We start from the raw sequence: 22,039 nt of genomic DNA, 5'->3' as shown, positions 1-22,039 counted from the left end.
TTTGGACCTCTTCCTTTAAATTTTAAAAGATCGTGCTATGTATTATAGTCTTGTTCATTAGAGACCATCCTTTTTGCAGGACAAAAGACATTCTAGCTTGGTGCTCAGATTAACTTCATAACCTTGCACATACTAGGCAAATACTCTACCACCAAAATACACCCTTAGCTCAAACTTCACTGCTGATTATTTGGGACAGCTCTACAATGTGTCCTTCCCTTCTGTATTTTCATGAATTCTAAGTAAATATTTTATTGCATTCCCCACAGCAAGATGCCTCTTAGTAAGTTAAGTTATACAATCCATACTCCCTTTTCAACCCTCATTCATAACTGACATGTTGTTTTATAAAATGAGAACTACCACCTGCTTTTCTGAAATTTGAGTGTGAGCAAGAAATCCATTATTTATATGGGAGAAAAGTTTTGTATTATGATACATACAAAAAAATGCCCTATCTTCTTAAGACTCATTGTTAACACAGAATAACTCATGTGATGTTCAAAATAGATTATGGTGGCATCATGAAATATATTACAGTCTTGTAGTATTGCAATTAAAATTAGTAACCTCTGGCAAACTGTTACTACACACAGTTCCTGAAATAGCATTTTATAAATATCTAACCGATGTTCACTCTTTTTAAGCCTGCATATGAGGTATTGGAATACATCCATTTTTATCATTTCTACTCATGATTTATTTAAAATATAACATATAAGATAATGCTTTGCTTGCCAATGGTGCAAAAACTATCATGAAGAGGACTTGATCTTGATTTGCAGAGACAAAATCAGGATTATTGGTTTAATAACCAGTTCCACCAAGGATTTTATCACCATAAACAGCAGCTCTTATTATCACTAGAAAACTGTGGATCCACTATAATCAAAGATGATTAAGAATGGCAGATAATTTTCTGATACACAGGAGCAGAAACAATATATTAGAATATTGTTATCATTGTATACAAACAGGATTTTCTGTTTTATAAGATTCAATGATGATTCATCAATCTGTGACTTTGCATGTGGTCGTCCTTCACCAAAGCCCCCTAAATGACCAACTGTCTCTACCAGCACTCAGTGCCCAAGGAAGTTCCTACTCAAATGCCCATATGTTTGCTATAGCTTTCTGAGCCAGGACATGATGGTCAAATCCACATATTATGAAATCTATTACAGCACTTTCTATGCACATCATTTCTACTTCTTAGTCACCTGTTTCATTCATCAAAAATGCTTGAATTTCTTGTCGCCATCCTTCTTAGTGTTGGTTCATGCTACCAATGTGTGGAACAACCGGGTAGATATTCTTTTTAGTAATTAAGGATCAGTTTCAGTGATATGCTTATTACATTAAGAAAGTTGTTCTGTTTGTACATAAAAGAACCACACAAGGTGGGCACCAGCGGCACATGCTGAGATTGGGAGATCACAGTTGTGACCTTGTCCTGACAAAAAAACTTTGTGAAACCCCCATTACAATGTAAAAAAACAACAAACAAAAAAACTGAGTGTGGTGGCTTGTGCTAGTCATCCCAGAGATGGCAGGAAGCCAAAATAAGAGGATGGCCATCCTGAGTTAAAAGCCAGACCCTCTCTCCAAAATAACCAGATCATAAAAGATTGGAGGCATGACTCAAGTTGAAACCCTAGTACCGTCAAAGAAAAAGGAGACAAAATAGAGCTATCCAACTGGATGGTCATGTGGAGTATAAAGCTGGTCACTGTTGCCTTTATTTTCATCCAAGATTTATTCTGAGAGTAAACTCAATTCTGCTTTGATTTTTCACTCTGGTTGGGCTCAAAAGGTTTACTGATCTCAGCAATCAATAGAACTACATGATGGTAAAGTTTAAAGTCTTATAAAACAGTCCAACCTTACTCTCTTTTTCTGTGGCTTCCTGGAAACAGAGTCCCAGTACAAGGAAGCTTGTAGTTATGACGTGGCTACAGAGGATGTGAATCCTAGCTTATCACAGATAACGTGTGTCACATTAGATTGGCTAATTTTTCTAATCCTGATTTTATCATTTCTAAAACAAAAACAATACCACATGGATGCATGTAAAGTGTCTAAATGTAAGATGTGCTCAGTAAATCCTAACCATTGACATGACCACTGCTATCTCATGGCCGTTTGTTTTGCAAAGGCATGATGGCTTGCTCACCTTATCAGTTTCTGATGAAATGTTTTCTTAGCTAAGGCTGAATTCTAATCTTCCATAATTATCGCTAGTTCTAGATTCTTCCTGTCACAGAAAACCACTTTTATGACCACCTTACATTTGTACTCTGAGTTTTTCTCATGCCTTGCTAACAGATTGAAAAATACACTGATTGTGACTACTATTCTCATCTGTAAAATTAAGATATTAATAGTACTTTCCTCATAGAATTGCTGTGAATATTAGAGGAGGTCATGATAGCAAAAGAGGATACATTGCCTTCTGTGTAATGAATATTGTGCAGATAAAAAAAACTCACTATTATTTATAGTGCCTTCAAAATTTCAAACTTTTCATTTGAGTTTTGAAAAAATATACCATCCTTAAGCCATATTCAACTTTTTTCATATTTTTATATAATTTGATTTAGTTTAAATATTATATACATATATATTTCACACCTTGGCATATGAATAAATTTATCAGTCTCAGCTAAAATCTACAGAATACCTTTATCTGTACTCAAAGAAATAATAAGTGTCAAGCACAGTGGTGCATGCCTGTAATCCTAGCTAGTTGGGAGGCTGAGATTGGGAAAATCACAGAGACCGTCAAAAGTTAGGAGACTCTGTCTCAAAAAACAAGCTGGGCATGGTGGTGTACTCCTGCAATTCTAGCTGTGCAGGAGGCTAATGTAAGAGGATGGCAGTCTGCAGCCAGTCCAAGGCAAAGTACAACACCCTAACTAAAAAATAAACTGAAGCATGAAAGGCCGGGCATATGGCTCAAGTGGTAGAGAACTTGCCCAGCAAGCACAAGACCCTGAGCACAAACCTCAGTAATGGCCAAAAGATAAATAAACAAAAATAACAAAGAGCTGTTTTAATGAGTCTGAAATTAAATATTATATGAGATATTTATTTTATAATAATATAGAATAGCTGAATCTAGTTTAATAATCTCTAGATATATACTAATCTAAGTATTTCTTCTTGGGAAGAACAAAGAAAGAAAGAAACATAAACTCCAGATGCAAGGATATGTCAGTGTCATTCATCTGGAAGGGTTAATTTAAAATACACACATTAAGATTTAAGTTTTATCTTTGTTAAAAAGATAAAATAGGGATACTCCTTTAATCCTAGGTGACTGGAGCAGATAATTTATTTATCTTTACCTAAAATTGGTCAAGAGGTTTGGCCTTTTCAAAAATGCTCAGTGCACTCATTTCAGCTTTAGCTTCTTTGGTTTGAATGCAATTTTGAATTTTTGTAACAGTAAACCAGTAATTATTATGCATGGGGGACTCTGGTAGAAATGCAATATTTTGTACTAATTGCTAACTGAAAGATCTGTGATATTGTCTGCGTGATTTTCCCCTTACATGTGCCCAGCTAAAACGATCTGAATTTAGTACTGCATGTGTTAATATTAGACACAAATTTATCCTGACACTTTTATAGGCAGAGCCTCGGAAACATTTAGTCATGTAAAATACAATCATAGTCTTGAAATATTTGCTTTTGCTCTCATGCATTTTAGTCAGAATCTCACTTTATAACCTTATCTGTATTGCTGAATTAGAAGAATGGCTTAGAGAGGTTATTTGGGGTCCAAATTATGAAATAGTTGTTAATTTACACTGCACCTTTATCAAAGAGCACTTGTGTACATAATGTGAATATTCCATGTTTCTGTAGACTCTTTTCCTATCATAGTGAATTAAATTTGTTTTTAATTTACATCCCATTTTCAACGTCTGTTACCAGATACTTCAGACTTTTTGAGGGCAAATAAAAGTAACTTGCAGTAAAAGTAAAATATTTTGTGTCAAAATAAAATAGCAAACTGTTAGGTACAGGGCACAATTCCCCATGTGTTTATCTTATAACTGCATGAGCTAGACTTTTACAGACACTATGGAAAAATCCTCATGGCTGGTGTATTCATAAGTCTTTCTGACCTATTCAGACATATGTTAGTATATTCCTTGGAGCACACTATAAAACTTACCTATCACTTATGGAAATTTTCTTGTACTTTGTTCCCCAAAAAGTTAAGTACAGAGATCAAAATATATGTGGTAATAATAGACCTTTGGACACAGAGACAAAATGGAATGTATGAATCCTTGAAAGAGCAAATAAATACGTTTTCATTTCAACAACTGAAGATGGTAGAACAAATGACAGAAAAAAGCAGTATTTGTCATGCCTCTTGGCATTCTAGCTCAGTAATTTACTCTGTAGTATACCACAGTAAATCAGATCTGGTTCTGCATTCTAGTCCCTGGTTTATTCTTATATGAGGTAAAAGCTGAAAAGCTGTGGGGACTTTCCCTGGAAGTTTCTAGAAATAGCCTGTAAAGAATCTGGCCAGATTATTATTAGTAAATTGATTTAATGTCTTCTTGGAAACAGGTCAATTATACAATAGAAATAAATTAGAGGAAAGGCTGCCAAAGGATTCCTGAAGAACACAGCACCCTAAAAAGCATGGAGAGACATCATATCATCAATGATCTTTCAAAATCTTGAAACTGACAACAGAACAAATTACTTGATTACTTTCTGGGAATATAGTCCAAAATTACAATTTCACAAGGAACAAATGGAACTTGTTTGGCTCAATGAGAAAGGAAGCTACATGTTCCTAATAGTTCCAAGAGATATTAAGAATGTAATAATCACTCTTTGATTTATGAATTGCAACTTGAATGTCCCTGATTTGAGTCTGTATTCTAAATCACACCTGCGTGATTTGGGGGAGTGTATTGTCTTTCTATCGCTGTCATTGCAAAGTTGAAAACGACAATCATGAGCAGAATTATCTCATGATTCTATAGGTTGCAAACTTGGGCTGGGGTCCATCAGGTCTATTGTAACCACCCCTGGGGTTCCCAGATGGCTCCATTCACACAGTGGGGAGTCAGCTGATGACAGCTTCAGCCTGCCCCTCTCTCTTCCATGTAGCCTCTTCCTCACAGAGGCTAACCTGAGGCTGTACCCCAAGCAGCAGGGTTATGAGCATATGAAAGCAAAAAGTATAAACCCCTGGAGATTGAGACTTAGAAACAAAAACAAAAAAGTCCCTCTGTCACATTCTGTTCATCAGAGTGTGCGGTAAAGCCAACCCAGACTCAAGAGGAAAGGAAAGAGATACCTGTTCATAGGAGTAGCAGCAAAGAAGTTGTCACAATTTTTAATCCATTCCAGAAATAAGCATCACCTTGATGTAGACATAACCTAAATGCAATGTTTCTAATTGTTTTCTTTTCCTCCATCCTTCCATTCCAGTATCTCTTTCCTAGGTCAGCTGACTGATGATGCCCTCTTACGGAATGGCCATTTCTCTTTTCTTTTCTTTCCTTTTCTTTCAGTACATGGGTTTAAACTCAGGGCCTTGAGATTGCTTGATAGGCACTCTACCGCTTGAGCCATGCCCTCAGCCCTTTTCACTTTAACTTGTTTTTCAGATAGGGTCTCATGCTTCTGCTCTGACCAGCTTCAGATGCAATCCTCCTACCTCCACCCCCCAATAGCTGGAATTACAGGTGTATACCACCACACTCTGTGTGTTTTTTGAGATAAGGTCTCACTAAACTTTTTGCCTGGCTTGATCTTGAACTACAGTCCTCCCTTCCCTGCCTCTCAAGTGGCCAGATTGCAAACATGAGCAACCACACCTGGCCCCATCCATTTTTCTTGAGTAGACAGCCTCTGCCTCTCCAGTCACAAGACTATTTTCTTTCTCTCTCTCATTATTGTTTTTATCCTATTCTCTGTTCCTTCCCTTGTGGTTCTCCATTTCTTATTAAACACATCATTCTAATACTCAGATATTTCTTGTTTGTCCAGTACCCTCTCTTGTTTTTCAAACATTCTGCCTTCTTGTTTTCACCATTTCATGAGCTTGTGTACATCTGTCTTGCTCAAATATTGACCCCTGCCATTCTCTTAGTTCAAAATATTTTCTTTCACAAAGATATCGATACACAAATATTTATTGAATGTTTACTGTGTGCAAGACACTTCCCTAGGCAATGGGACCAGATGTTCACAATCCCTTCTCAAGTGAGGGAGAAACAGTATATAAATATGCAAACAATAAAATAAGATAGCCAGTACATACCTGAAGGTTAAGATAATAAAACAAAGCATTTTCAGGAGTGATCTACAAGTAGTTCAGGTCACAGTAACTTCAGAGTCATCAGGGCCTTCTCCTCTGAGAAGTCACACTTTTTTGATGTATTACTTGTTTTCATTTTATTATTATATCATTGTTGTACTGGGGATACATTGTGACATTTACAAAAGTTCTTATAATATATCATAATTGAATTCATTCCCTCCGTCATTCTCCTTTGTCCTCCCTCCCTTATTAGAATAGTTTCAACATGTCTCATTTTGACATTTTAATACACAAGTATACAATATTTCTACCATATTCACCCTTTCTTTATATCCTCCCCTCTCCCACAGACAGGACCTATTTTATCTTCCTGTCCTCTGTTTTTTTGATAAAAAAGACATTTTTGTTTTCTTAAGATAGCTATACAGGGAGTTTCATTATGGCATTTCAATGTATATATGTATTATATCCTGAATTAGAAGTCACACTTGAACATTTGACCTGCACACCAATAACCAGGTGGGTAAAGAAGAAATGTCCTACATAGAGGAGATACAAACAAAACGGCCTCCTCCAGCTCCTTACTTTCCTTAGCATTGACATCCCTGTCACCACAGCTAGTGGTTCTAAACCCTAACTATGAGACTGATGCATCCAGAATCTTTAAATTACTGATGCCGGGTGCCAGTGGCTCATGCCTGTAATCCTAGCTACTCAGAAGACAGAGATCAGGAGGATCGTGGTTTGAAGCTAGCCCGGGAAAATAGTTTGCAAGACCCTATCTCAAAAAAACTCATTACAAAAAAGGGCTGGTGGAGTGACTCAAGGTGAAGGCCCTGAGTTCAAAACCCAATACCACAAAAAAAAAATACTAATGTGTGGACCTTACCATACACCCACCAAATCAGAATCTCAGGAGATGGAGAAGGGAAAGGCCCAGGCATTTACATTTCATGAACTCCCATGTGATTGTAATGCCCAGCCAAAGATGAGACCTCTGATCTCCACTGAGTTTTTCACACTTTCCTGTACATAGATCATATCTCCCAAAGCACAGCCTGAGATTTACAAGGCCTGGGGTAGAGCCCAAGACTATATTCCTCTAATAATCTCCCAGTCGGTGCAAAGCCAGCTGCTCTGGCGACTACCCACATCATGGTGCACAGACCGATAGCATCAATGTCACCTGGAGCTTGTTAGGAAAAGTACATTCTCAGCACAAAATCAGCAATCAGTGAATTCAATCACCTCCTAAATCAGAAAGTTGGCCTAGTCCACAGGGATTTCAAAAAGTCCTTTAGATAATTTTGAAGTCCACCAGATTTTGAGAATTAGATGTGGATCTCGATGTTTTTAGATATCCAGTTTGGCACTTAATTGTTACCTGTGTTGTATTTTCTATAGTTGTTTAATGTAGGTCTGTTGAAGTTTGCCCTGCACACGGGTATGAAACCATGATCTTGATTCCTTTTACTTAGTTCTAGGACGTAAGCATTCTCTTTCATTCTGGTTAAAAGAGAGACCCAGCCCTACCTCCATACCTCTGCTCCTGCCTCCAGAGTCTCTTGTTCACTCACTTGTAAAGCGTCAGGAGTGTGTGAAGCCCCACAGATGACGCTCCATGGCTGCAGGTGTCACCTGCAAGGAACTGATTTATTAAAAGTCCTGCTGGGGCTGTTTAGTCCCTGTGAAGGGAGCTGGTAACTCACCTCTAACTGTTGTCCTATCAAAAAAATCACCCTCTGTACTACTTCTCTTTGTTTACAAGCTTCTGTTAATGGCTTTTTCTCCATTAAACTGCTCATGGGAGTGCTATTTAGAGAACTAATTGAATTCTTGCCAGTTTTGGGCATGATCCAATACTGCTTCAGATCTCAGCATTCCCATGTTATATATTGCCCTCTCTTCTAACATGTATAGTTTTGATACTTCTGTCTACAGAATAGAAGACAGAAATGTAACTGTATACCTGGATTTATGCAAACCATAAACGTTGCAATATTTGCTCCTTGGCATGAAGATACACCTCATTACTCTGCTATGTAAAACTCAAAAGTGCAAAGTGAAAGATATATTTTTAAATCCAACCAAAGAATGGGCATATGCTCATTTTAAAAATTTCACTGCTATTTATGAGATTTATTTGATAATATACAGGCAAAAATTCATTTTTTCTTTCTACTGAGTCTACCACTAACCCCAATCTACCACTGTCAAGACTGAATAGTTCCTCTTCATCAAAAAGATTACAGATACTCTTGGTTACTTAAAGAATAAGCCTTTCCAGACTTATTTATCTACAAGACTGGATATGATTAATCCCCAAGGTAAGGATTTGTGAGGCCACATCTAATTACGAATGATAATGTGCTGAAGGCTAAGGAGGAAGAGTTAACAAATTAGTAAGAAAGTAAATAAATATCAAGAAAAGACAAATAATTATAAAAAGAAAAATTATTTCCTTTGACTTAAAAAATTCTGCTGAATATATAGCAAGTTAATAATTTGTATAACTTTTGATGTATAATACCTGACACATGTGTAGACCAAATCACCCTGCAAGGCAGTGTAAGGTGGCAGTGCGCATTGCCATATCTAGAACAATTTTGATGCACTGGAAATATTTCAGCCCCTGTTTACAGGTTTTCTATAGATTGCTCATGTGGGGATTTGGGTGTATTTATCATTTTATTTTCTGAGTCTTACCCTTCCTTTACTACTTTGCGATATACATCCCCCCCCAAAAAAAATTTTTGCTCTTCTATTTAGATACCCTCTTTATCTCAGTTTCTGGGTGGCAGGCACACCGGCTCTTTTGTTACTCTCATTTTTTCAATTGTTGCCATCCATTTGATAGCATTAATTATCTGAGATGAGTAGCACCATCTTTCACAAAATTATGCTAGGGCCATAAACTATTTCATAGCTGAAGTCTTTGAACATCTGGCTGGGATCTTTGGCAGAAGTAAATGTTCTTTGTCATTTCCTTTTCACAGTTTGTGGAGATGAATGCACAGGCATTCTTCTCAATGACCTGGCTCGCCTGGAGCAGACGGCCATGAACGTCAACCTCACAGGCCCACTGCCTGCTCCGTACACACTTCTGTATGGCCTTGAAAATACAACCCAAGAGCTCAAGGTAGGTCGGTACTATAACAGCAGGGGCCAGGGCCAAGATGACAGATGTTTCCCAGGAGTGCTGGCCATAATTGGTACATGCTCTTTCCACTGCCCCAAATCAGGGAAGCAGCTGTTAGGGAGGTTCAGAGACTTTCTACATCAGTACTTTTCCAACTAGGGAACTGTAATATATGGAGCTCAATTAGAGGAAAAGAGAATCATATACCTCTTCCCACACACACATATACTGTTTGACCTAAATCAGTTTTATTATGTGACTTAAATATGTGCAAGCATAAAATCAGGTATGTACTCCTTATACTTATAGCTCCATAAAATCAAAACAAATTAATCCTTATAAAAGCCTAAAAAAACAATAAAATTCAAATTAAAAGCATTAATCTAGAGTAATATGATTTGGGCTGAAAGCAAATTGCTTTTTACAACAAGAATATGATATTGACTACTTCTCCACAGGTTCTTACCCCTACAGGTGACAAGTGGTAATTCATTTCTCCTACCTCCCTAAGGTTGAACTGGAGAGCACCTTATAAGGATTCCTAAAATGACACTTAGTGTCACTTGACAAGGGCATGTGACTTGTGCTCTCAATTTACCATAAGATCAAACACACATGCAAATGTAGACTCTGAGATCAGGTGGTGGTATCCATCTCTCAGATGCCTAGCCTGGGATTCAGGAGAGTTTGCATTAATATTTAAGGTTATTATCAAATTAAAAACCCAAGATTAAAATTTTGTACCACTTTGAAAGTACTTCTGCAAGCACCAGTTTGAGACACACTATTCTAAAACATTAAAGTTTTTGGTCCTTCATGAGAAAGGAAGTAAGTTTGTTTGGTTATTTTTTAAGGTGAGAGGTTAATCACATCTATCAGTCAATTATCCAGTATTTACTGAAAACTTATAGAATGTCTCAGGATTACACCTGGTTCCCTGGGGATTTCTTGACAGTATAGTATTGTTACTACCCTCAGGAAGCTTAGATTCTGTATGATTAAAACAACATTAAATAATAATTAAGCAATTAGCAAAAATACTTAATTGCTAAGTGCGTTATAAAGATATGAAGTACAATGGAATATAAATGTTGGAAAAATCAGTAAGATTCAGGGTAACTAGAGAACACACATTGATGAGAGTGTAATTTTGTTGGAACTTGAAGGGTAGACACCATTTTGTTTTGCGCTTTGAAGCAGGATCTTATTATGTAGACCAGACTGGCCTGAAACACAAGCTCCTCCTGCCTCTGCCTCCTGAATGCTGGGTACAGCTGTGCACCCCCATGCCTGACTTTGGAAACCATGTAACTAGGCAGAGAAATAGTGGTAAGGACTAGAGAAAGAAACCTAAGATTTATTCAGCAGGTGCTGGCAGATACTTTTATAGGGAATTTATTCCTTAATCCTGATCATAGCCATTAATTATCCCTATTTTTCAGAAGAAGAAACTAATGATAATAACAAGAATACTATTCTAAGTAACTAACAATAGTTAACAAGAATGATATTCTAACACTAACTCAATTTACTTAACAAAATGAAGTCTCACATAGATTATCCTACATAACCCTTACAGAAATGCCAAGAAGTAAGAAAGGAATTTTCATGGATTGAGTGTTTCTCTCCCGCAAAATTCATAGTTGAAGCCTTGTCTTAGTCTGTTTGGGCTGCTGTAACAAAATGCCATCACTGATTACCTTATAAACAATGGAATCTTATTTCTCACAATTCTGGTGACTGGAAAGCCCAAGATCAAGGCAGATTCCATGCTTGGTGAGGGCTCTTTCCTCATAAATGGTGACTTCTTGCTCTATGCTCATGTGGTAGAAGAGAATAGCTAACTTTCTGGGGTATCTTTCATAAAAGTGTTATTCCAACCATGAGGGCTCCACCCTCATTACCTAATCACTTCCCAAAGGCTCTACTTCTTAATATTGTTCTCTTAGGGACTAGCATTTCAATATATGCATTTGGGAGGGACACAAACATTCCTTAACCACAGCAAGTCCTAACCCCCAATGTGATAGTATTTAGAGATGGAATATTTGGCAGGTAATCAGGGTTAGATTAGTGCATGAGGATGAGCCCTCATGAAGGAATTATTCTTACAAAAATAAAAAGAGAAAGAGATAGCTTGTTTACCATTTGAAAACACAGGGAGAAGGCAGCCATGTGTAAGAGCTCACTAAGAACCACATCAGTGAGTAACTTAATCTTATACTTCTCAGCTTCCAGAAGTGTGTGTTTTGTTCAAGCCACCCACTCTCCGTTGTAGCAGCCCATACTAACTGAAACACAAATATCTTATTATCTATACTTTTTGAAAGGAAATTGAGTCACAGAGAAGTTTTGTTTGGGACACGTGGTTACATGGCTACAAAGCATGGAGCTAGTATCTGTATAGAAGCACTATAACTTTAGGGCCTGTGAGAATGAAACTATCTTTGCAAACCTCAGAGAGATAAAATAACTTACCTGGGAGGACCCGGTCAGCCAGTTTTGAGGCCCCCACCATACCTCCAGCTCAAGAATACTCTTGCCACAGGCACAGAGGATGAATTAGTCCTGCCTGGCAGACAGTAGAAGTCAGGTCTGCTAGTGAAAGATAAAGCCAGAGACTTGAGTGGAGCAATGAAATACAAAGGACAACCTTGAAAGCCAGGCAGAGGAATCTGAGTTTACTTCTTAGTCCCCTGGGACTCAGAAATATAAAGAGCTTTCACAAACAGTATGCTGACTAGTTATTTCCCATGTACACAGAAAGAATACAAAGAAAAGAAATTAAATTAGAAAAGCAAACATTTCAGTTGAGCATAAATTATTTTTAAAATAATAATTGGGCAATGGCCATGAAGTACAGATGGGACCTGGGGAAGAGGTTTACTTCTGAGCATTGATCAAAATGATCTTGCTGTTCTTTAAACTCCATTCTGACTTGATTCTGTGTTTATGTTCTTCTTTCATTATGCATCTATTATTTGGGTGCTTAGCACCCATTTTAATATTTTAAACTATTAAACAAATTATGTAACCTTTCTGCTGAGTTTCTTTCCTTGTGCCAGTTTTCCCTTGGCCCCAGCCAAAGACCACCAAGACCACACACATGATGGAATAAAGTTGAATTTATTAACTCATTGCAACTGTGGACACCATGGGGAGTTGTGGGGTGTCTCAGTTAGAGGGTACGAGGAATAATGTGTAGTATTTGTCCTTAGGCCTAGAAGAGTGGAAAGCAGGTTCCAAGAAGCGGGAGATGGCGCTTTCTTGTGCCATTAGGAAGTGGGAGTGGGTCTCTGGTCAAGTTTTCTAGTTAATATCACCTAGAAGGGAAGAGCAGAAGTCTAAAACTATGATTGGTAAAAAGGTACACTAAAGGTCAGATATTAGCCAGGAAATGGGAGTTTGGAGTATTTTTGTGGCCCATACAGAGATGTGAATTGCCTGTCTTAGGAAAGGTTACAGAGTGACCTCCTTTTTCATTTTATTCATCATTATCCCAGAATGACCCTGCCTTATGATAGTGCCCTGGGAGACTGTTTATGTTCCACAGGAGGAGAACACAGCCCAGCTATGAGCCAAGCCAGCTCTACCAAGACTGAGGCCAGGCCAGGCCCCTTTGCCAAGGACTGCCTCTCTCCTTCTTACCCATAAAAGTTGTCTGTTGATTGGAATGGAAGCCTTAAGGAATCAGAAGTTTCACTGGCTATGTGATCTCCTTCAAATTTTTAACACTCCATAAGCCACACTCGTCCATCCACAAAATGGAATAACATTTACCTCATAGAGCTCTTATAAGAATTAAGTGTAAAAACAAAACAAAAAAGCTTCACACATTGTAATTTCTCAATAAATTACCACAATTTTTACTATTTGCCTGAATATTCAGCATGGCAGACAGAGGGGACAGTGGATAAGTGCTCACTTGAAATAGTTTCTATCTTTGGCAGTATTTTTTGTTTTTTTGAAAGCAAAAAAGCTAAATTCTTTGTATACATAGGGAAAATGTGTTCTGTTCAAACCTATGATTACTCCAAAACCATTTACTAAAATATATATTGTGTGAAATCTTTTTCAGCACCTTCTCTCCCCTCAGCGAGCCCCAGAGAGACTCATTCAGTTGGCAGAGGGCAATCTGAATACACTCGTGATGGAAGTGAATGAGCTTCTGACCAGGGTAAGTTGACAAAATCATGAATCTCCTTAGAGCAGATAGACCTTAAGAAATTAATTCCCTGGACTGGGTGTAGTGGTGAACACATATAATACCAGCTACTTGGAAGTAGGAGGATTGTGGTCCAAGGCACACCCTAGGCAAAAGAATGAGATCCAACCTGAAAACTAAACTGAAAAAAACAAAAAGGGCTGAGGACACTTACCTAGTAAACACAAGGTCTTGAGTTCAAACCCCAGTAACACCCGCCAAAAAAATTTTTTCCTTAGAAATTAAGGAGTGTTACTTCGAGGTTCTGAAATGTTGTTCTTCCTAATTATAGAATTGATGCATGAAATAGGAATTAGTCTTACTAATTCTGCTTCAAATCAAATCTTAGAACATAGTAACCATGCCCCTTTCACCACCACCCCTCCAGGAAAAAAAAAAAATGCAAGTTTGGGATACTTGGGAATGTCAAAGTCAAAAGCTAAAAGTATTAGAAGTACTTTAAGAACTTTATCCAGTAGCTTGCATGGTAAAGTTTTTATTTTTTTTTTTAATCAATTCTAAGTTTCCAGTTCTCTGGCTTGATTATGTAGAGAAAAAGAAAAACAAATGAAAATACTGTGGTATCTTTGATCTCTTTGGAGCTTTGCATTTTTTGTAAAAATACAGCATAAATCAGTTACTCCTACACAAAAGAGGCAGTTTCTTTATTGTAAAATTCCAAAACATTTAAGACACTTTAAAATCAGATTTTAAAATCCACATTGCATTTATCAGACTTCTTCAGCAATTGGTAGCTTTAAATTTTTTAAATTCTGAGAAGGTTAAGATAATTTTTTGCTGTTTGAGAATGAAGAAAACAACATAAGCCCGCCATCTTGTGGCCAGAAAAACACATGAAAAAGGAAACTGGCCTGTCACTTAGGAATCCAATTGATTATCTAAACTTAAGCTTTAAAAACGGAGAACACTGAAGCTAGAAGTTTCTTAGCGATTATCTAGCCGTTTTGTATTTTAAAAAAGACATGCTTCAAGCCATAATAGTGCAGTGAATTAACAATGGCTCTCCAGTTCCCTAAACTCAGGGACTTTCCAAAGCCCGGCTCCATTTCCACTGGCACGGTACTTTCACTACCTAAACTGCTACTGGATTAGGAAAATTTCCACAGAGAAATCAAATGGCTTCTGAGCACATAATGCTGAAAAAATGGCATATGGAATCTTTTATCACAAATCAGACCAGCAATAGAGAAAGCACAGCTATAAAGTAAAGCTTATGTCAAATGTATTTAGATGCTAAATTAGCATAACGAATATACAAATCTCATATTAATTTAAGAATTTTGGATTTGTTGCATGACTATTACTAAATAAAAGATTTTAAATGAGTTGTGGCAGAGTCTACTGTGTGTGTCTGTGTGCATAAGCATTTAGGTATATGGAGGATAGTATAAGAGAAATGCATGGAAATATATTATACGACAGAATAAAACAGATCAAAAAATGTATCTGAGAAATTCATACAAATGGAACAATTTCTTTTTTTCTTTTTTTATTGTTGTGCTAGAGGTATCTTGTGGCATTTACTAAAGTTCTTACAGTATATTGAATATATCATAGTTGAATTCACCCCCTCCATCATTCTCCTTTTTTCCTGCTTTCCCCCTTCCTGGAATAGTTTCAACAAGTCTTATTTTTCCTCTTTTCTGCCTTAGTACCCTTCTTATGGTGATTTCAACAGGTTTAAAAATTCTATATTCATTCTTACATAGGAAATACAAGGAAGTACCTTCTTAACTTCTTCTTTTACTCTCCCTCTCTTGTATGTGACCTTCCCTTGGTGTTACCTGTTTTTTATAATATTGGTTGTATTTGTATTAGGTCTATATTACACATGAGAGAAAACATGCGACTTTTGGCTTTCTGAACCTGGTTTTAACTTCACTTAAGGTGATATTCTCCAGTTCCATCCATTTACCTGCAAATGACAAAATTTCATTCTTCTTTATGGCTGAATAAAATTCCATTGTATATAAATGCCACATTTTCTTTATCCATTCATCAGTAGTCTGAATCGTATGGCAGTTCTATTTCTAGTTTTTTGAGGAGCTCCATACTGCTTTCCATAGTGGTTGTACTAATTTACATTCCCAACAGCAGTGTATGAGGGTTGTTTTCCCCCACATCCTCGCCAACATTTGTTGTTTGTGTTCTTCATGATAGCTATTCTAACAGGAATAATGTGGAATTTTAATGTGATTTTGATTTGGGTTAAAAATGGAACAATTTAATCTGGTTGGGGTAATTAGGAAAAATACCATGAAACAGGTGGCTTTTCATTCATTTATCTTATTCATTTAATTAATACTTATTGGGCACCTCCCATGGTCCAGGCACTGGGGCAGACACTGTGGGTACAAGAGGAAGATCTGGCCCCGCCTCTGCTCTCACTGAGCTTATTGTAGCTTGATGATTTGAGTCTATTTCACCAGAACTGTCAGATCTTTATTGTGTCTTAGCCCATGTGCTTTCATCTTTTGAGCAGACTCTCCATGCTAAATTTTTTAAATGAACTAAAATAGACTTTTTAAGAGAAGTTTAAAGTTCAAAGCAAAGTTGAGCAAAAAGAACAGACTTCCTACATGCCTTCTGCCCTCCCATATCCACAGCTGCCCACCCCCCTCATCTCCCCCATCAGACTGGTACATTTATCAACAGTGCATTGTTGTCACCCAAAGTCCATGTTTACTTTAGGGTTCACTCTTCGCATTGTGTATTCTATGCAATCATAATGGCATGAATCTGCCATTCTAGGATCCTGCAGAATAGTTTCACTGCCCTAGAAATCTTTTGTTTTTACCTCATCACCCATCCCTCTTCCCTAACCCCTAGCCACTATTAATCCTTTCACTATCTCGATAGTATGGTCCTTGCCAGAATGTCACACAGTATAGACTTTGTCAGGTTTCCCTTAGTAAGATGCACTTAAGGTTTCTCTGTATCCTTTTATGTCTTAATGGCTCAATTCCTTTTACTGCTGAAAATATTCCACTATCTGGAGGTATCACAGTTTATTTATCCATTCACCTACAGAAGGACATTTCGGTTGCTTCTAAGTTTGAGCACTATGAATAAAGTAGCTGTAAACATCCAGTTCAGATCTTAGTGTAGATATAAGCTTTATATTCATTTGAGTAAATATCAAGCAGCATGATTGCTGAATTTTTTGGTGATAGTAGTTTTGTAAGAAATTGCCAAAATGTCTTCCGAATTGGCCGTACCATCTTGCATCCCACCTGTAATGAATGAGAATTGCTGTCACTCCACAGCCTCATTAGTTTTTGATACAAATGTTTTGTATTTGGACCATTCTAATAGGTGTTTAAGGGATCTCATTGTTTTAACTTACAGTCCTCCAATGACAGATGACATTGAGCATCTTTCATACTATTTATTTGCCACATATGTATCTTCTGTTTTTTTTTAGTCATTTATTCATATGTGCACACATTGTTTGGGCCATCTCTCCCCACTACAACAGGCCCCCTCCATCTCCCCCCACCCCCTCTCTTCCAGGCAGAACGTGTTCTGCCCTCTTCTCCAGTTTTGTTGAAGAGTAGACGTAAGCAATAATAAGAAAGACACAGCATTTTTGCTAGTTGAGATAAGGATACCTATACAGAGAGATTCCTAGCATTGCTTCCATGCACAGTGTATTACAACCTGAATTGATTCATCTTTACCTGACCTCTTCACTACTTCCTAGTCACCTTCCCATATTGACTTCTGTCATTTTAAGGTTACTGTATTAGCTCCTCTGCAGTGGGGACATCAAACACTTTCAAGTTTTGGGTTTCCTACCTATCCCCGTTCCTCCCATATGTGCTCTCCCCTTATTTTTTAAAAAATTATTCATTTATTCTCATGTGCATACATTGTTTGGGTCATTTCTCTCCCTGCTCCCTCTCCCACCCCCTCTCCCCCTCACCTCTGGGCAGAACCTATTCTGCCCTTATCTCTAATTTTGTTGAAGAAAAGACAGAAGCATAATAAGGAAGACAAAGTGTTTTTGCTAGTTAAGTTAAGGACAGCTATACATGAATATTCCTATCATTGCTTTTGTGTACACATGTGTATTACAACCCTTGTTGATCCATCTCTGACTGTTCTTTACACTAGTTCCTGATCCCCTTCTTTTGTTAACCTCTGTCACTTTAAGGTTTCTGTATTAGTTCCTCTGGAGTGGGGACATCAAACGCTTTCATGTTTTGGGTTTTCTACCTATTCCTATATCTCCCGTATGTGCTCTTCCCTTGTCCTGTGATCCAAGTCCAACCACATTGCTGCATTTGCCCTAGATCTAAAGTCTGCTTATGAGGGAGAACATGCAATTTTTAGTCTTCTGAGCCTGGCTAACCTCACTCAGAATGATGTTCTCCAGTTACCTGCAAATGATAAGATTTCATTCTTCTTCATGGCTGAGTAAAATTCCATTGTGCACAAGTACCACATTTTCTTAATCCATTCATCAGTAGTGGGGCATCTTGGTTGTTTCAATAACTTGGCTATTGTGACTAGTGCTGCAATAAACATGGGTGTGCAGATGCCTCTGGAGTAACCTGTGTCACATCCTTTGGGTATATCCCCAGGAGTGGGATTGCTGGATCATATGGCAGATCTAAGTTTAGATTTTTAAGAAGCCTCCAGTTCCTGGTCCCCTTTTCCCTAATGTGAGTCAATGCCCTGTATAGCTATCCTTATCTCAACCAGCAAAAACCCTTGTTCCTTCCTATTATTTCTTATACTCTTTCTACAACAAAATTAGAAATAAGGGCAAAATAGTTTCTGCTGGGTATTGAGGGGGTGGGGGGGAGAGGGAGGGGGCGGAGTGGGTGGTAAGGGAGGGGGTGGGGGCAGGGGGGAGAAATGACCCAAGCCTTGTATGCACATATGAATAAAAGAAAAAAAAAAAAGAAGCCTCCAAATTTTTTTCCAGAGTGGTTCCATGAGCTTGCATTTCTACCAGCAGTATACCAGGGTTCCTTTTTCCCCACATCCTCACCAACACCTGTTGTTAGTGGTATTTTTGATGATGGCTATTCTAACAGGGGTGAAGTGGAATCTTAACATGGTTTTTGATTTGCATTTCCTTTACGGCTAGAGATGGTGAGCATTTTTTCATGTGTTTTCTGGCCATTTGAATTTCTTCTTTTGAGAAAGTTCTGTTTAGTTCAGTTGCCCATTTCTTAATTGGTTCATTGATTTTGGGAGAGTTTAGTTTCTTAAGTTCCCTATATATTCCGGTTATCAGTCCCTTGTCTGATGTATAGCTGGCAAATATTTTCTCCCACTCTGTGGGTGGTCTCTTCAATTTAGAAACAATTTCTTTTGTTGTGCAGAAGCTTTTTAATTTTATGAAGTCCCATTTGTCCATCCTTTCTCTTAGTTGCTAGGCTGCTGGGGTTCTATTGAAGAAGTCTTTGCCTATACCTATTAGTTCCAGAGTGTTTTCTGCTCCTTCCTGTAGTAACTTCACAGTTTCAGGTTTGATATTTAGGTCCTTGATCCATTTTGAGTAGATAATAGTACAGGATGATAAACATGGTTCCAGTTTTTTTGCAGGCAAATAACCACTTTTCCCTGCAACATTTGTTGAAGACGCTGTCTTTTCTCCATCACATGTTTTTGGCACCTTTGTCAAAAATAAGGTGGGCATAGCTGTGAGGATTCATATCAGGGTCCTCTATTCTGTTCCACTGGTTTTTGTGTCTGTTTTTGTACCAGTACCATGCTGTTTTTATTGCTATGGCTTTGTAATATAGTTTGAAGTTAGGTACTGTGATACCTCCAGCATTGCTCTTTTGGCTGAGTATTGCCTTGACTATTTGCGGTCTCTTGTATTTCCAAATGAACTTTAGGGTAGATTTTTCAATCTTTGTGATGAATGTCATTGGGATTTTGATGGGAATTGCATTGAACATGTAGATTGCTTTTGGTAGTATAGACATTTTTACTGTGTTGATTCTACCAATCCATGACCACAGGAGAGCTTTCCACCTTCTGCAGTCTTACTTGATCTCTTTTTTCATGGATTTGTAGTTCTCCTTGTAGAGGTCATTCACATCCTTTGTTAAGTTTACTCCTAGGTATTTGATTTTTTTTTTTTTTGAGGCTATTGTAAATGTTTCCATATATTTTTTCTCAGTTTGTTCATTATTGGTGTATAGAAAAGCTCATGATTTTTGTAAGTTGATTTTGTATCCTGCCACCTTGCTCTACCTGTTTATGGTATCTAGGAGTTTTGGGGTAGAGTTTTTTGGGTGTTTAAGATATAGGATTATGTTGTCTGCAAATAGGGATATTTTGACAGTTTCTTTACCTATGTGTATTCCTTTTGTTTCTTCTTGCCTAATTGCTCTCCCTGACTAGGAATTCCAGGACTATGTTGAATAGGAGTGGGGGGAGTGGGCACCATTGTCTTGTTCCTGATTTTAGGGGAAATGGTTTCAGTTTTTCTCCATTAAGTATATGTTGGCTGTAGGTTTGTCATATTTAGCCTTTACAATGTTAAGGTACATTCCTTCTATTCCTAGTTTTCTTAGAGGTTTTATCATGAAGTGATGTTGGATCTTGTCGAAAGCTTTTTCTGCATCTATTGAGATTATCAAGTGTTTTTTGTCTTTGCTTCTATTAATGTGCTTATTACATTTATTGATTTGAGTATGTTGAACCACCCCTGCATCCCTGGGATGAAGCCGACTTGGTCATGATGAATGATCTTTCTGATGTGTTGTTGTGCCATTATTTCATTGAGGATTTTTGCATTGATGTTCATTAAGGAGATTGACTTATAGTTCTCCTTTTTGGAGATGTCTTTCTCTGGTTTTAGGATGAGTGCAATACTGGCTTCATAAAATGAGTTAGACAGTTTTCCTTCCCTTTCTACTTCGTGGAACAGTTTAAGGAGGGTTGGTCTTAGTTCTTCTTTAAAGGTCTGACAGAATTCAGCAGAGAATCCATCAGGTCCTGGACTTTTCTTTTTGGGGAGACTCTTTATTGCTGCTTCAATTTCATTTTGTGTTATAGATCTATTCAGGTGGTTAATGTCCTCTTGGTTCAGTTTGGGACAGTCATAAGTATCTAGAAATTTGTCCATTTCTTCAAGATTTTCAAATTTATTAGAATATAGATTCTCAAAGAAGTCTCTGATGATTTCCTGCATTTCCGGGGTGTTTGTTGTTATCTCCCCTTTTGCATTTCTAATTTTACTGATTTGGGTTTTTGCTCTCATCATTTTAGTCAGGTTTGCCAGGGGTTTGTCAATCTTGTTCATTTTTTCAAAGAACCAACTTTTTGTTTCGTTGATTCTTTGGTTTTTTTTTTCTATTTCATTAATTTCTGTCCTTATTTTTATTATTTCTCTGCTTCTGCTTGTTTTGGGATTTGCTTGCTCTTGTTTTCCATTTGAGATGTAGCATTAGGTCATTGTTTTGAGATCTTTCTGTCCTTTTAATGTATGCATTCATGGCTCTAAACGTTCCCCTTAAGAGTGCCTTTGCTGTGTCCCATAGGTTCTGGTAGTTCATGTTTTCATTTTCATTAACTTCCAGGAACCTTTTAATTTCCTCTTTTATTTCATCAATGACCCATTGATCACTGAGCAATGTCTTGTACAGCTTACAGTTGTTTGCATGTTTCCTACTGTTGTTACTGTTGTTCAGAAGCGCACCTTCTCTGGTGCACTTACAGCACCCCACCCCCTCTGCTATGTGTTAGTTTTCAGTTCCTTGTTCATTGTTCAGGGTTTTTTTTTTTTTTTTGTGGGGTGGCAGGGTCAGTCTGCCCAGGGGGCTATGCTAGTTTACCCAGGGGTGGCTGGAGGAATACCGTGTGATGCTTGGTGGTCACCTGTTGGTCTGCTGAATGTCTGGTTGCACAGGAGCCCTCCTATTTTCTTAGTGTAACGTGGTGTGGAGACGCTTTCCACAGGCTAGGGGTTCTTTGTGTCGAAGTTTTGATTCTTCTTGGTGCTTTATTTCTGCCAATTGTGGCTCCAGCATCTCAGCAATATTTCTGATTTACAGAGCTCACTCTGTCTGCTTCTGCACCCTAGTCACCATCTTCAATTTGTATCTTCTTTAGAAGAGTTTCTTTTTCCACCTTGATTGGATTGTTTGTTTTCATACTGTTCAATTTTAAGGGTTCTTTGTATGTTTTATATACATTTACATTTCTTTACCAGATATGTCCTTTGCAGATTTAAGAATATCTTTCACAGAGTAGTTTTTATTTTATCTATCTATTTATCTATGTATTTTATTTGGCAGTACTGGGGTTTGAACTCAGGGCCTCATACTTGCTAACAGTCACTCTACCACTTGAGTCATTCCACCAGAACCAGTAGATTTTAATTTTAATGAAGTACAGCTTATCAGTT

The 22,039-nt window shown here is 37.6% G+C and overlaps 1 protein-coding gene across 4 annotated transcripts in view; it reads left to right on the top strand.

Annotated features, from left to right (window-relative positions):
• Nucleotides 1–22,039, top strand: part of Lama2 (laminin subunit alpha 2) — a 630,868-nt gene that overhangs the window by 483,003 nt on the left and 125,826 nt on the right. For all 4 annotated transcript variants that reach the window (XM_074074982.1, XM_074074980.1, XM_074074975.1 and 1 more), the window contains exons 33-34: nucleotides 9,298–9,440; nucleotides 13,519–13,617. In XM_074074982.1, coding sequence (XP_073931083.1) covers nucleotides 9,298–9,440; nucleotides 13,519–13,617 — 242 coding nt within the window. The remainder of the gene's footprint in view (nucleotides 1–9,297; nucleotides 9,441–13,518; nucleotides 13,618–22,039) is intronic.

Source organism: Castor canadensis, chromosome 1 (genome assembly GCF_047511655.1).
Source record: "Castor canadensis chromosome 1, mCasCan1.hap1v2, whole genome shotgun sequence".
NCBI classification, from domain to species: Eukaryota; Metazoa; Chordata; class Mammalia; order Rodentia; family Castoridae; genus Castor; species Castor canadensis.
Note: the sequence above shows the minus strand (reverse complement) of the source record. Positions and strands in the feature narration are given on the sequence as shown.